Source organism: Cyrtonyx montezumae, unplaced genomic scaffold (assembly GCF_038088225.1).
Source record: "Cyrtonyx montezumae isolate F1298 unplaced genomic scaffold, pur_monq_1.0 scaffold_76, whole genome shotgun sequence".
NCBI lineage: Eukaryota > Metazoa > Chordata > Aves > Galliformes > Odontophoridae > Cyrtonyx > Cyrtonyx montezumae.
Window position 1 is genome coordinate 184,879 of NW_027072085.1, and position 12,383 is coordinate 197,261.

The following is a 12,383-nucleotide window of genomic DNA, read 5'->3' on the forward strand; positions in this document are numbered from 1 at the left end:
CACATAGCATCACCCAATGCGCGCCACTCAGCAACATTAAATAGCGTCCCTGCATGCAAGAAAACCCCCACAGCTCGTCCATAATCCAATACATTTGGTACCAACTTAAGAGTACCAGAACCCACTCCCCGCTTTTCTAAAAAGCGTAACAAAAGATTTTGGGCTACCTCTCTCTCCATCGCAAGCCGTTCAAACAAGAACCAATATTCGTGATGTGGAGGAGAAACCGTGCTGGCCAGTCGCTAAGCCCCTGGATCCGTGCCGGCCCCACGTCGTGGACAGCCGAAGCTACACAGCTTCCCTATTGCAAAAGCAATAGGGGCTCTAGTCCAAAAACCACGTACTCGGGTCCCTGTTCGGGCGCCAAATCTTGCAAACCAAGTTGTTTGCCGCGTTTAGGTTAACCCAGAGTGACGTGGGGAAGCACACACATACTCAATGTGAGCAAGCTTCAATTTTATTAGCAAACCGGTGCCCATTATATAGTGTTTTCCTACAAAGATCATGCATACCGCTCGTGATATGCGCTTTGTGATTGGTTATTTTTAGGTTACATAATGCATTCCACACAAAGCTTTGATATATTACACATTGTGGCTTAAGTACACTATGACCTACGCGGTTTCTATTGTTCTCTTAAGATAACATCTTACTTCTTTGATCTTGTTCTGGTTGCTAAATCAAGTACATGTTTCTCTTTCTTCTGCACGCACCACTCCCCTGGGGGAATGCTACGCGCTCAAGCGACCATGTTGTCCCAAACATATTATTCCTAACACTCCCATCCAGAAAGGAGCGGCGGTCTCTCCCCGCTCAGCGTTTCCCTTCGGCTGAACGATGCTCCAACGCTCTGAGGACCGCAGACGGAGCGCGGCCGCACCGAAGGACGGGCGGGGGCACCGAGACGCGGCTCTGCACCCCAACGTGGGGATGGATGGCCCCTCACCCCGGGGGATGGCAGAAAGAGAACCCCCTCACCCCCACAGTGGGGGTCCTACCGCCTCCCAGCGCTGCTGTCGACGTCGTAAATTGTGAGGGAGGGGCGATATAAAATCGCAGGGGGTTGAATCCCCCCACTCCCAGCCCACAGCCGCGGAGCTCCGCCCCGGGGAGCGCCGCAGCGTCCGCCCGGCTCCGGAAGGGGCGGACCGGGCCCCGCCATGCCCGCATCCCTGCGCGCTGTGCGGCTGCTGCTCGGAGAACCGCCGCGCCGGTACCGGGTGCGCTGAGCCCCCATCCCCGCTCCTCGCGGTTTGGGGTCCGCACCCCCTGACCCCTCTGTCCGCCCTCAGCCCCATTTCGCCGAGCGGCTGCGGCTCTTCGAGCGACTGAAAGCGGACCGCGAGCAGCGGGACGGGGACGGCGATGGAAGCACCGGCCCCGCACCGGGGACCCCCATCCGCATCGCGCTGCCCGGGGGCCGCATCCTGCCCGGCCGGGCGCTGCGGAGCACCCCACGACACGTGGCCGAGCAGTTGGGGTACGGCCCGGACCCCGTCCCCTCACCTACCCCTCACCTCCCCCCCCCTCCCAGCTCCGGACCGCGTTACACCGCGCTGTCCCCGCGCTGTCCCCGCAGGCGCTGCTCGGCGGTGGTGGCCCGAGTGAACGGGGCTCTGCGGGACCTGGAGCGGCCCCTGGAGAGCGACGCGGAGCTGGAGCTGCTCGACTTCACCGCTCCGGAGGGTCGCGCCGTGAGTGACACACGGACGTCCCCTGTGCTCCCCGTGCCCGTCCGTGCTGCCCGTGTCCTAGCATCAGTGAGGCTGGGAAAGACCATCAGATCCAACTGCAGCCCGTCCCCGCCGTGCTCACCAAGCCGTGTCCCTGAGTGCCACCTCCCCACTGTTTCCCCTGCAGCTCCGTGTCCTCAGTTCCCCTCTGCCATCCTCCACGCCCCCTTATTTCTAATGCCAACCACATTTCCCGTGTTCCCGGTGCCCCCTGTGCTTCCTGTTGTCCCCTAAGTGTCCCACACGCCCCCAGTGTCCTCTCTGCTTTTTGTGTCCCCCATATCCCCCACATCTCCCGTGTCCCCAGGCTTTCTGGCAGTCCAGTGCCTTCGTCCTGGGAGCAGCAGTGGAGCAGTTCTACGGAGCCACGATCTGCAGTACCGTCGCCACTGAGGATGGCTTCTTCTGTGATGCCCACATGGGTGACAGGTACGGGGCTGTGGGGACGTCACCCTGTGGGGGCCCTCGCCCACACCCACAGTGCATCCCTGCCCCCACAGGACGGTGCAGAGCAGCGAGCTGCCGCTGCTGGAGGATGCCTGCATGGCCTTTGCCCGTTCCCAGCACCGCTTCGAGCGCCTTGAGGCCACCCATGAGGAGCTGGAGGAGCTCTTCAAGGTGAGACTCCAGCTGTCCCCTCCCTGAGGGCAGTGACACCCTTCCAGTTGGACCATTGCTGATGTCACCCCGTGTCGTCGTCACCTGCCTCGCTCCCCACAGCACAACAGCTTCCAGCTGCAGCGAATTAAGGAGGAGGTGACGTCCCCAACGGCCACTGTGTATAGGTGAGCACGGTGACCCCATCGTGGGCTGTGTGAGGTGCAGTGCTGACTTGGGACCACCCCATATCCATCCCTGCAGGTGCGGCCCGCTGCTCCAGCTCTGCCACGGTCCCCTCCTCCCGCACACGGGGCTCATCGGGGCACTGCGCGTCCTGACGGTGGGTGCAGCACAGCAGGACAGGGGCCGTGAGCCAAAGGGATGTGGGCATCCCCTAAAACCCCTGTCCCTCTTGCAGAGCTCGGCTGCGTTCTGGCAGGGGCCCTCGGGCCGCCTCTCATTGCAGCGCATTGCTGCCGTCGCCTTCCCCAGCGCACAGGAGCTGGAGGCCTGGCAGCAGGCACAGGATGCCGCTGCGCTCCGCGACCATCGGCGCATCGGGAAGGTGAGCCCTGCATGGGGGCTGGGGACCGACGGCCTCCGTGGTGACGTGTCCCACTTCACAGGAGCAGGAGCTCTTCTTCTTCCATGCGCTCAGCCCTGGCAGCTGCTTCTTCCTGCCCCGTGGTGCCCACATCTACAACACCCTTATTGACTTCATCAGGGTATGGCTGCAAAGCCCCCCCCCCAGGCTGCTTTTGTGTCGTCACCATCCCCTCCCCTGCAAACTGCTGCCCCGTTGCCACTCAAACCCCACCACGGTGTGCACACAGCTCCCCAGGGCCAGGCTGACGTCCCTGCTCCGTCCCCACAGAGCGAGTACCAGGCGAGGGGCTTCAGTGAGGTGGTGACCCCCAACATCTTCAGCCCACGCCTCTGGGAGCTCTCAGGGCACTGGCAGCACTACAACACCAACATGTTCTCCTTCACCGCCGGCTCCGAGACGCTCTCACTCAAACCCATGAACTGCCCTGCCCACTGGTGAGCCGAGCAGTGCTGGGGAGGATGGGGGGGGGCTCAGTGGGGCTGACATCCATCCATCCATCCAAATGTTGGCAGCCTGATGTTCTCCCACCGGCCACGATCGTGGCGGGAGCTGCCGCTGCGCCTGGCTGACTTCGGGGTGCTGCACCGCAACGAGCCCCCCGGTTCCCTGACGGGGCTGACGCGGGTGCGGCGCTTCCAGCAGGACGACGCGCACATCTTCTGTGCCCTGGAGCAGGTGGGTGTCCCCTGTGTCCCCTTTTTGCCCCCCCCGTTTTCCTGCTCACAGCACTGCCCCACAGCTGGAGGCAGAGATCGGCGCCTGCCTGGACTTCGTGCGCTCCGTCTACGCCGTGCTGGGCTTCTCCTTCCAGATGGCATTGGCCACGCGCCCCGAGGGCTTCCTGGGGGATGCTGCGACCTGGGACCGCGCCGAGCAGGTGGGACACGTCTCAGCTGTGCCCTCGTGTCCCATGCTGCACGTCCTATGCATTGTGCTCTTGCACTGCCCCTGTGCATCGTGTCCCTTGCGTTGTGTCCTGCGTGTTTCAGTCCTGCTTCCCATCCTTTGCATTGTTTTTGCGCTGTGCTTTTGCCCCGTCACGTCTGCGCATCGCGTCCACAGCGTCGCGTCGTGTGTGTCCCCCCCCTTCCCGTTTGCTCTTGCAGCAGTTGGAGAAGAGCCTCCAAGATTTCGGGGAGCCCTGGGAGCTGAGTGAGGGTGACGGCGCTTTTTACGGCCCCAAGGTGAGCTGGGTTCCTCATCACATTGCAGGCCATTGGGGGGGGGGTCTCTAAGAACCCCTCGTCGTCCTCCGGGACCACCATATGTCAGGGTGGGAAGAGCTACCTTAGCTGTGTCCCCCCCCCCCCTTTTTGCAGATCGATATCCGGATCCAGGACGCTCTGGGGCGGCATCACCAGTGTGGCACCATCCAGCTGGATTTCCAGATGCCCGAGAGGTTCGGGCTGGAGTATGCCAGGTAGGGGAGGGGGGGCAGGATTGAAGATGGAGGAGTGTGGGTTGGGGTGGAGGTGGGAAGAGCTGAGGATGTGTTTGGGGATGGGGATAGATCAGGAACCATAGGGCCCAGAGGGCTTGGGGCCGTCAGAGAAATCAGGATTGGGGCTGGGGGGGTCGGGGGGTAGATGTGGGGGCAGGGGCCGTACGTAGCACTGGGGGGATTCAGAGATGGGCGGTGCTGGGAGGCACAGTGCTTCCAACAGCCCCCCCATACTGTGCCCCCACAGTGCAGCTGGAGGGACGGCGCGACCCGTGCTGATCCACCGCGCGGTGCTGGGCTCCGTGGAGCGCATGGTGGCCGTGCTGGCCGAGAGCTGCGGTGGCAAATGGTGACAGCCCCCCCCCGCTCCCTGCAGCCTTCCCCATCTCCAGGAGCACTCCCATCCCCTGCAGGCACCACCGTCCCTGATACCCTCCATTCCCAGGGGGATCCCTGAATCCCCATGCCACCCCTCTGATTCTCAGGGGCACCCCCTAAGCCATCTCCAGTTCCTCAAGTGCCCCCAGTCCCACATAGCCCCATCTCCAGGAGACCCTAAACCCAGGGACACCCCAAACCCAGGGACACCCCAATCCCCTGCCCCCCCTTACCCCTGGCTGCCTCCCCACAGGCCGCTCTGGCTCTCCCCGCTGCAGGCGATGGTGATCCCACAGGCACCTGAGGCTGAGGGCTACGCCCGCGAGGTGAGCGTGTCCCCGGTGGCCCTGCGTGTCCCCTTTTGTCCCCCATGTCCCCGCTGACCCGGTGTTGGCAGGTCCATGCCGTGCTGCGGAGGGGCGGCGTGATGGCCGACCTGGACGCCGATGCGAGCGCCAGTCTGGGCAGGAAGATCCGCCGGGCACAGCTCACCCACTACAACTTCCAGCTGGGTAAGGGGGAAAGGGATGCCCCCAGGCTCCTTGTCAACCCCAGCCCCCCTTGCCATGTGTGTGTCCCGTCCCGTCCCCCCCCCGGTATGGGAGTGGCAGCACTGAGTCAGTGGTTCCCGGCTGCCTGCCCACCTCCGCATCCGCATCCCAACGGGAACTGGGATTTATGGGGTGAGAACATCGGGAAGTGGTCGGGAACACCCGCAGTGCCTCCGTGGGAATCCTCTGGGATCCCTTGGGAATCCTTTGGGACCCCCGGGGGCCCTCTGCCTTGAGGGGTGCCGCTCGGGACCGTGCATGTAGGGCTGCAGACGAGCACCTGGGGGCTGCCGTGGGTGTGCACAGGGACGTGCATGGGTGTGCACGCATTATGGGGGGGAGGGGGGGGCATGGGTGGGTGTGGGAGCACTGAAGGGGTTCCCATAGGTGCGTGTGACGCACAGCCCGAGCGCCCACGCGAGGGTGCATGGGCGCAGCACAGGCGTGGGTGTGCACAGCACGGGTGTGGGTGTGCGCAGACTGGGTGTGTGTGTGTGCGCACGGGGGTGTGGGTGTGCACAGCGCACGGCTGCGCCCCACGTGTTCGGGTGCCACGCAGGGCTGCTCCCCCAAAACAACTTGTTTTCCTCCAAGCCAACCCCCTTTCTCCTGAAACCAACCCGTTTTCCTTGCAAGCCTACTTGTTCCCCCCCCAAACCAACCTGCCCACCCCCAAACCGACCTGTTTTCCCCCCAAACCGACCCTTTCTCCCCTCTCCCCCCCCTCCCCCAAACCAACGCTGTCCCCCCCACAGTGGTCGGCCGCCGGGAGCAGGAACATGGCACCGTCAGCGTCCGCACGCGGGACAACCGTCAGCTGGGGGAGAGGGACCTGCACCAGGTGCTGCAGCGGCTGCGGGAGCTGCGGGACACCCGTGTCCCCAACGCTGAGGAGCTCTTCTGACACCCCCCCCCCCACCCTCTTCCCCCCCCCCCCCATTCCTCCGTATCCTCTCCGTTCCCCCCTCCACCACGCACTCATTAAAGCGCTGGGAAGTGGTGCTTCTTGGCTGTGTTTTTGCTGGGAACAAAGCACTCTTCCCGGATCCTTTCTGGTGCCAGGAGCAGCTGCAGGTGTTGGGAGTAGGTCACCTGTGCCCCCCCCCCCCCGTCCCCCCCCCTCCACTTGAACACTTGTGTCCTCCCCGTTTTGGTCTCCTTTCTACCTGCAGTGCCTCCCCTCACGCCTGGACACCAATTCCTCCCTCCCACCCCCTCCTAACCCACCTGGCTCCCCATATTTCCCATAGATCTTCCTCCCCTCCCCTCCAGACACACAGGTTCCCCCTCCCTGACGCCCGTGCCCCCCCCCCCACCCCCCCCTGCTCTGTCGTCTGGGTTTTTCCCTACCCGAGGGGGGGGTTGCGCAAACCCACGTCAGTCAGCGCCTTGAGCAATAGCCCAGGGGGGGGGTCGGGGCTTCCCCTGTGGGCACCAACCCCAAATTTTGCCCCCCCCCCCTTCAGTGGAGAGATGGGGCTCAGTGCCCCTCAGGGCGTGGCTGTGCTGGGGGGGGGGGGGCTCCTTAGGTGCTCCTGACTGCAGTTGAACAGCCCCTGTGCCCCCCCATCCCCACCCCCCTGACACACATTCCTGGGTGTAAGGGACGTGACCAAGACCATGTCACACTCCACCTGTGCTCAGTGTCCCATGGGGGGGGTCACCTTTGTCCTTCCTAGTTGTGGCAGTGGGACAAAGCCATGCCAAGGTGGAGGGGAAGGGAGGGGGGGGGGGGGTCCTCCTGCAGGCTCCCCCCGTCCCCCCATCATCCCGCCACCACTGGGGGGTGACTCACTGGGCGGGACAGGCCCCAGAAATGGGGCAAAAACCACAAAAATCCGCCTCACTTTCGCTGTCTGTGATTCCAGTGAAGGAGAAGGGGTGGGGGGGGGGGGGGGGGGAGGGGGTGCTGCTGGCATGGGGGCCACCGTGACGGGTTTGGGGCCCCCATGGCGGTGACGATGCCTCGGGGTGCCCCAGGACCGGCTGGGCCGGTTGTGTCAAGGCACGGGGCCCACCCGCAGGCCGCAGCTGGGCCCAGCCCAGGGGTGCAGGCTGCAGTGGGTGCCCGCAGCCCCCCCGGCCCCCCCCTCCACCCCCCCCCCCCCCCTTTCTTCGCCCCGCCGCAACGTCAGGCCGTGACTCAGCTGCGGGATGAGGCCCCGCACCGCCCCGGCCCTTCATAAGGCGGCAGAACCGCCGGCAGCCGCACAGCACACGGCACCATGGCCGCCTTCGGCCTCCTCCTCCTCCTCCTCGGCACCGCCGGTGAGTCCCCACCGCAGCCCCCGGGGCACAGCACGGCTCCGCTGGGCCCCTCCTGCATGCCCGGACCCCTCCCTGTACACCTGGACCACCGCCCTGCCACGGCCCCGTCCTGGCTGCGTGGGTCCCTTCCGTGGCCGCTCTGTGTCCCCTGCGTGGCTTCTTCACGTCTCCTTGGCCACCTGGGTCCCCTCCCCGTCACCTCTGTCCCCTCCTTCTGCCACCCCATCCCTCAGCCACTGACGTCCCCTCTTCGGGTGCTCGGGTCCCTGTTTGCTCGCTTGGGTCCCTCCCTGATTCCCTGTGTCCCCTTTTGGCCACCTGCGTCCCCGCCTGGCCACCCCATCCCCATTATGGGTTTTTTTCCTACCAACCCCTCCCTGGGTCCCAGGGGTGTGGGTCCCCCACCTCAGTACTGGGATAGGGGAAAGGGATTTGTGGGGTCTGAGCCGAGGGTGAGTGTTGTGCTCACTGTCCCCATGTCACAGCAGCAGCTCTGATGCCCCCACGCCCCGCGGTACAGGAGCAGCTGATCCAGCAATCCCACGAGATCCAGCAGCGTGAGAATGGGGACATGATGGAATGTGGGGGGTGAAGGGGGGCATGGGGAAACCCAGGAATGGGGATGGGGGGTAGAGGGGTGGGGAACTCAGGGGTGTGCCCAGGGATGGGGGTATGGATGGAAGGGGATGGAGGGAGGGGGGGTAAACGGGGACGTGATGGAGGAGACATGGGGATGGGGGTGGATGTATATAGGGACTGGAGGACAAGGGGACAGTCAGGAGTGGGGACAACAACGTGGCAATGGGGGACAGGGGCAGGGCTGTAGGGTTCGAGCAGGTCTGTGTCCGTGGGACAACAAGGGGACACCCAGGACCGGGGAAATGAAGACCCTCCCATAACGATATGGGACATGTCCTGCGGGATGGGGCAAAAGTGGGATCACCCCGCTCCCTCCCCACAGTGCAGCAGGAGGAGCAGGACTTCCAGCTGTCCCCCGACATCCTCGCAGCAGGGGGGGCTGATGACATCCTGCACCCACGGGCACCGTCACCCACCTCCACCTTGGGCAGCATCCTGGAGGGCTTCCCCCCTGCCTGGCCCCTGCCCGACTCCCTCAGCCGTTACTGCAGCAGCCCCTCGCTGATGCCCCGTGCCCCCCGGCCCTCGCTGCCCCCCGCTGCCTTCGCCCACCTCCGCAGGCAGGTGGCTGCACTCGACAGCTTCTGGCCTCGCCTCGACCGCTGCTGCCACCACCATGCCCCGCTGCCCTGCGCCCGGCGTGCCGTGAGTCCCCACAACGAGGGGTGGGGGTCTCCTGGGGGGGGGGGGTGGTCCCACAGAGGTCACAGTTGTCATGGGGGGTGAAATAGGGGTCTGGGATGGGGATAGAGGTGTCCTGAGGGGTGATACAGATGTCCAAGGGGGTGATGCAGGTGCCTGGGGAGGGCCACACATGTCCCTGAGGGGTGACCAAGGGGGTGACCCAGGTGTCTCGGGGGGGGGGGGGGACAGAGATATGAGGGGGACATGTCCCTGAGGGGTGACCAAGGGGGTGGCCCAGGTGTCCCGGGGGGGGGGGACAAAGATATGAGGGGGACATGTCCCTGAGGGGTGACCAAGGGGGTGGCCCAGGTGTCCCGGGGGGGGACAAAGATGCGAGGAGGACACTGGCCAGGTGGGTGACTCAGGGGAGGGTGTGGGGGGGGTTGCCACATAGAGCCAGGCATTTTGTTGGTGACCTGGGTGTCTCTTTGTCCCCTCAGTGGACCGATGTCCTGGACACCTTTTGCGAGGATGAATTTGGGGTAAAAACGCGTCAGTTTCACTGCTGCCACCGGCACGGGGCTGCACGCCGCCGCTGCTTCGCCGACGCCACCGCGGCCGCCACCGAGATCACCGAGATCACCGAGATCACCGTCTTGGAGCCCGTGGTCGTGCCCTCCTTCCCACCTGGAGAGCCCACCACCGCCAACATGGACAACATCTGCCGCCTGCGGGGGCTGCGGCCCACCCCCAGGGGTCTGCCCAGCGCCCGCGCGCGGTTCCACAGCCGCCTGGAGCGTGACTTCGGCCGCTGCTGCCACAACAGCAGTCTGGAGTGTGCCCACGCTGCTGTGAGTTGGGGGGAGGAGGGTGGGGGGGGGAGTTGGAGGGGGTGGGGGGGACACAGAGAGGGGTGACAGAGGTGTCTGCAGGGTGCTGAAGTTGTCGTGGAGGTGAGAGGGGGGGTGTCTGGAGGGGGGGGGTGGAGGGGGTGACGTAGAGGGGTGATGCGGGTGTGCCAGGTGGGGATGTAGATATCCCAGAGTGTGACTTAGGGGTCTCGGGAGAACACAGCTGTCTGGTGGGGGGGGGATGACACAAAGCATCACTCGGGGTGACCCGGGTGTTTTAGGGCATGATCCAAGTGTTGGGGAGGATGATGATGGTGTTTCCTGGGGAGTGGCCTAAGTGTCCCAGGAGGTGACACAGGTGTCTGGGGAGGACTCAGGTGTCTTTAGGCGTGACCCAGGTGTCCAGGAGGTGCTGCTGGTGTCCCAGGGGATGACACGGCTGTCCCTTGGGGTATCCTGTGGGGGGAAGTGTCTGAGGGGGGGTGGGAAGGGACAGGTGTGACACCGGTGTCCCTTGGTGGGGGGAGGGGGGTTACAGGACTGTCAGGAGGACAGAGGTGACCCGGGTGTCCCAGCGAGTGACGCAGTGTCTCAGGAAGGCCCCACCTATCCCACGGGGTGACACAGGTGTCAGGGGGTGACGCCAGGGACAGGGTGGGGACAGCCGGGGCAGGGTGACAGCCGTGTTTGGGGCCCCGCGTGTCTCTGCAGTGGCAGAAGGGGTTGGAGCGCTTCTGCCGGGAGGAGGGGGCCGTGAAGACGCGGCAGCACCGCTGCTGCAAGAGGGGAGGGGGCAATGCCCGGAGCCGCTGCTTCGCCACCGCCGCCCCCCACCCCGCGTACGACCGAGAAGTGCACAACATCAGCCTGGCCCGGCCCGGCCCCGCCATGCTGCGCACCCTCTGCGGACCCATCCGGCTGCTCAGCAAGCGGTGGGTGCTGGGGGGGGGGGGGTCTGGGCATGGGATGGCAGCCCCCGCCCCCAACATCCTCCCCTCCGTCTCCCTAGCTTCCCTGGGAACGTCACCCCCCTCACTCCAACATCCCAAAGCCTCTGGCCATCTCTCCGTCTACTCAGGGCCCCTGCCCACCCCCCCACCTCCCCAAAACCTTCCCTGGGACCCTCTCCCATCTCTCAGCCTGCCCCAAAGCCCCCAGGACAACCCCATCAATTCCCCCCCCCCCCCCCGCCCAAGGACCCCCCCGCCCTGATGCCACCCCCACATTCAGGCCTGGGTGGGAGGCACACGGGCCACGTGCTCAGGCTCCCCCGACCCTGAGATGGGCAGAACATCCCCCCGACCCCCCCCTCACCCCCCCCTTTTCATCTCCTGACCCCCTCCTCCCGCAGGCGCCCGGTGCCTGAGCTGCTGGAAGCGGTGACCACCACGTGCTGTGCGCTGCCCCAGGAAGAGCGGAGCCCCTGTGCTGAGGAGCAGGTGGGCACGGGGTGGGCGCGGCGTGGGCGCGGGGTGGGCGCGGGGTGGGCATTAAGGAGGGAGGTCCAGGGGAGGAGAGCGTGCGTGGTCGATGCTCCTGACCCCCCTCCCCCCTCCAACCCCCGTCTCGCATTCCCCACAGCTCTCTCAGCAAATCGATGCTCTCTGCGCTGCCCCTCGCAGCTCCTGGCGCGACCCCCGCGGCTGCTGCTCGTGGGGGGGTCCCGAGCGGCTGCGCTGCTTCGAGGGGGAGTACCTGCACGAGGTGACGCTGGGGGCTGCCATCCCCCCCCCGTCCTTCGGCCAGAAGCCCTAATGTCCCGGCAATAAAGGTGCTTCAGCGTCAGCCGGCTCCGTGTCCCCCTCCCCTCGGCGTGGGGGATTGGGGGAGGAAGGGGAAGGGGTGGGGAGTGGGGGGGGGGTGGGGGGGTCGGGGCGCGCCGTGTGCGCGCGTGTTTGTTTGTGTGTGTGTGTGTGTGTGTGTGTGTGTGTGTGTGTGTGTGTGTGTGTGTGTGTGTGTGTTTTCGGGGCTGTGTCACTCTCTGTTTGTGGAGTGGGGTGTGACCGGAGTGGGGCTCGCCCTGTCCGGCGCCCACGCGTGTCCGGGGCGGTCTGTGGGCTCTGGGTGCTGTCTCCTGCACCCGGCTCGGTGTCCCCAGGGTGTGCCCAGTGGGTCTCCCGTGTCCCTCGTGGGAGCAGCACCGGGATTTTGTGCCCCTCCCTCCATTTTCCCCCCCCCTCAACTGCTCCCTTGAGGTGGAGCCGCACTCGTGCCGTTATTCCTCGTGGGATCCTGGAAAGTTCCGGGGTGGGGTGGGGGTTCTCCCCGTGCCCCGCACCCCCACGCAGTACTCCCCGCGTTGCGCTGCGCCCTCTGCTGGGGGGACGGCTCACCTCCGTCCCCACGCGCGACTCCATCCCACGCGACCCCCGAGAGTGGGCGGGGCCCCACGGAATGTGCCTGGAGTCGGTCACGTGACCGACGGAGCGGCCATTGGCGGGCGCTGTTGCCGGGCGGGGCCGGAGCGAGGAGGCAGAAACGGGAGGAAGGGGGCGTGGCCACCACGGTAACCGGAAGTGACGCGGGTTCCGTGGGCGCGGGGTCGTGGCTCAGCGCGGCTCGTGCAGGTCCCGTGTCCTCCCCTCACTCAGAACGGGGCTTTTTAATGCCAAAAAAAGGGGACTTTTATTGAGGTCAGCAGTGAGGACCGAGCTCCTTACCCAGAGGCGGCCATGCGACGGCACTGCTGCC

General features: G+C 65.5%; 2 protein-coding genes across 3 annotated transcripts; both read left to right on the plus strand.

The window, feature by feature from the left end:
* Nucleotides 1–1,160: 1,160 nt before the first annotated feature.
* Nucleotides 1,161–6,284, plus strand: TARS2 (threonyl-tRNA synthetase 2, mitochondrial). The gene is made up of 18 exons (XM_065751616.1): nt 1,161–1,220; nt 1,293–1,480; nt 1,580–1,694; nt 2,041–2,162; nt 2,234–2,351; nt 2,454–2,518; nt 2,595–2,673; nt 2,752–2,898; nt 2,960–3,058; nt 3,208–3,374; nt 3,453–3,615; nt 3,680–3,817; nt 4,047–4,124; nt 4,260–4,360; nt 4,629–4,730; nt 5,013–5,085; nt 5,157–5,271; nt 6,066–6,284. Exons 1-18 carry the CDS (start codon nt 1,161–1,163, stop codon nt 6,212–6,214), a joined length of 2,079 nt encoding a protein of 692 aa, XP_065607688.1. The 3' UTR covers nt 6,215–6,284.
* Nucleotides 6,285–7,447: 1,163 nt separating this feature from the next.
* Nucleotides 7,448–11,477, plus strand: ECM1 (extracellular matrix protein 1). 2 transcript variants are annotated; one of them, XM_065751623.1, is made up of 7 exons: nt 7,448–7,578; nt 8,067–8,135; nt 8,540–8,862; nt 9,342–9,692; nt 10,404–10,624; nt 11,044–11,131; nt 11,274–11,477. In XM_065751623.1, the coding sequence occupies exons 1-7, from the start codon at nt 7,536–7,538 to the stop codon at nt 11,445–11,447; spliced, it is 1,269 nt and encodes a 422-aa protein (XP_065607695.1). In that variant the 5' UTR covers nt 7,448–7,535; the 3' UTR covers nt 11,448–11,477. The 2 variants fall into 2 exon arrangements, with proteins under 2 accessions (XP_065607695.1, XP_065607693.1); XM_065751621.1 differs by having other exon boundaries at nt 7,449–7,578; nt 8,064–8,135.
* The last annotated feature ends 906 nt before the right edge of the window (nt 11,478–12,383 follow it).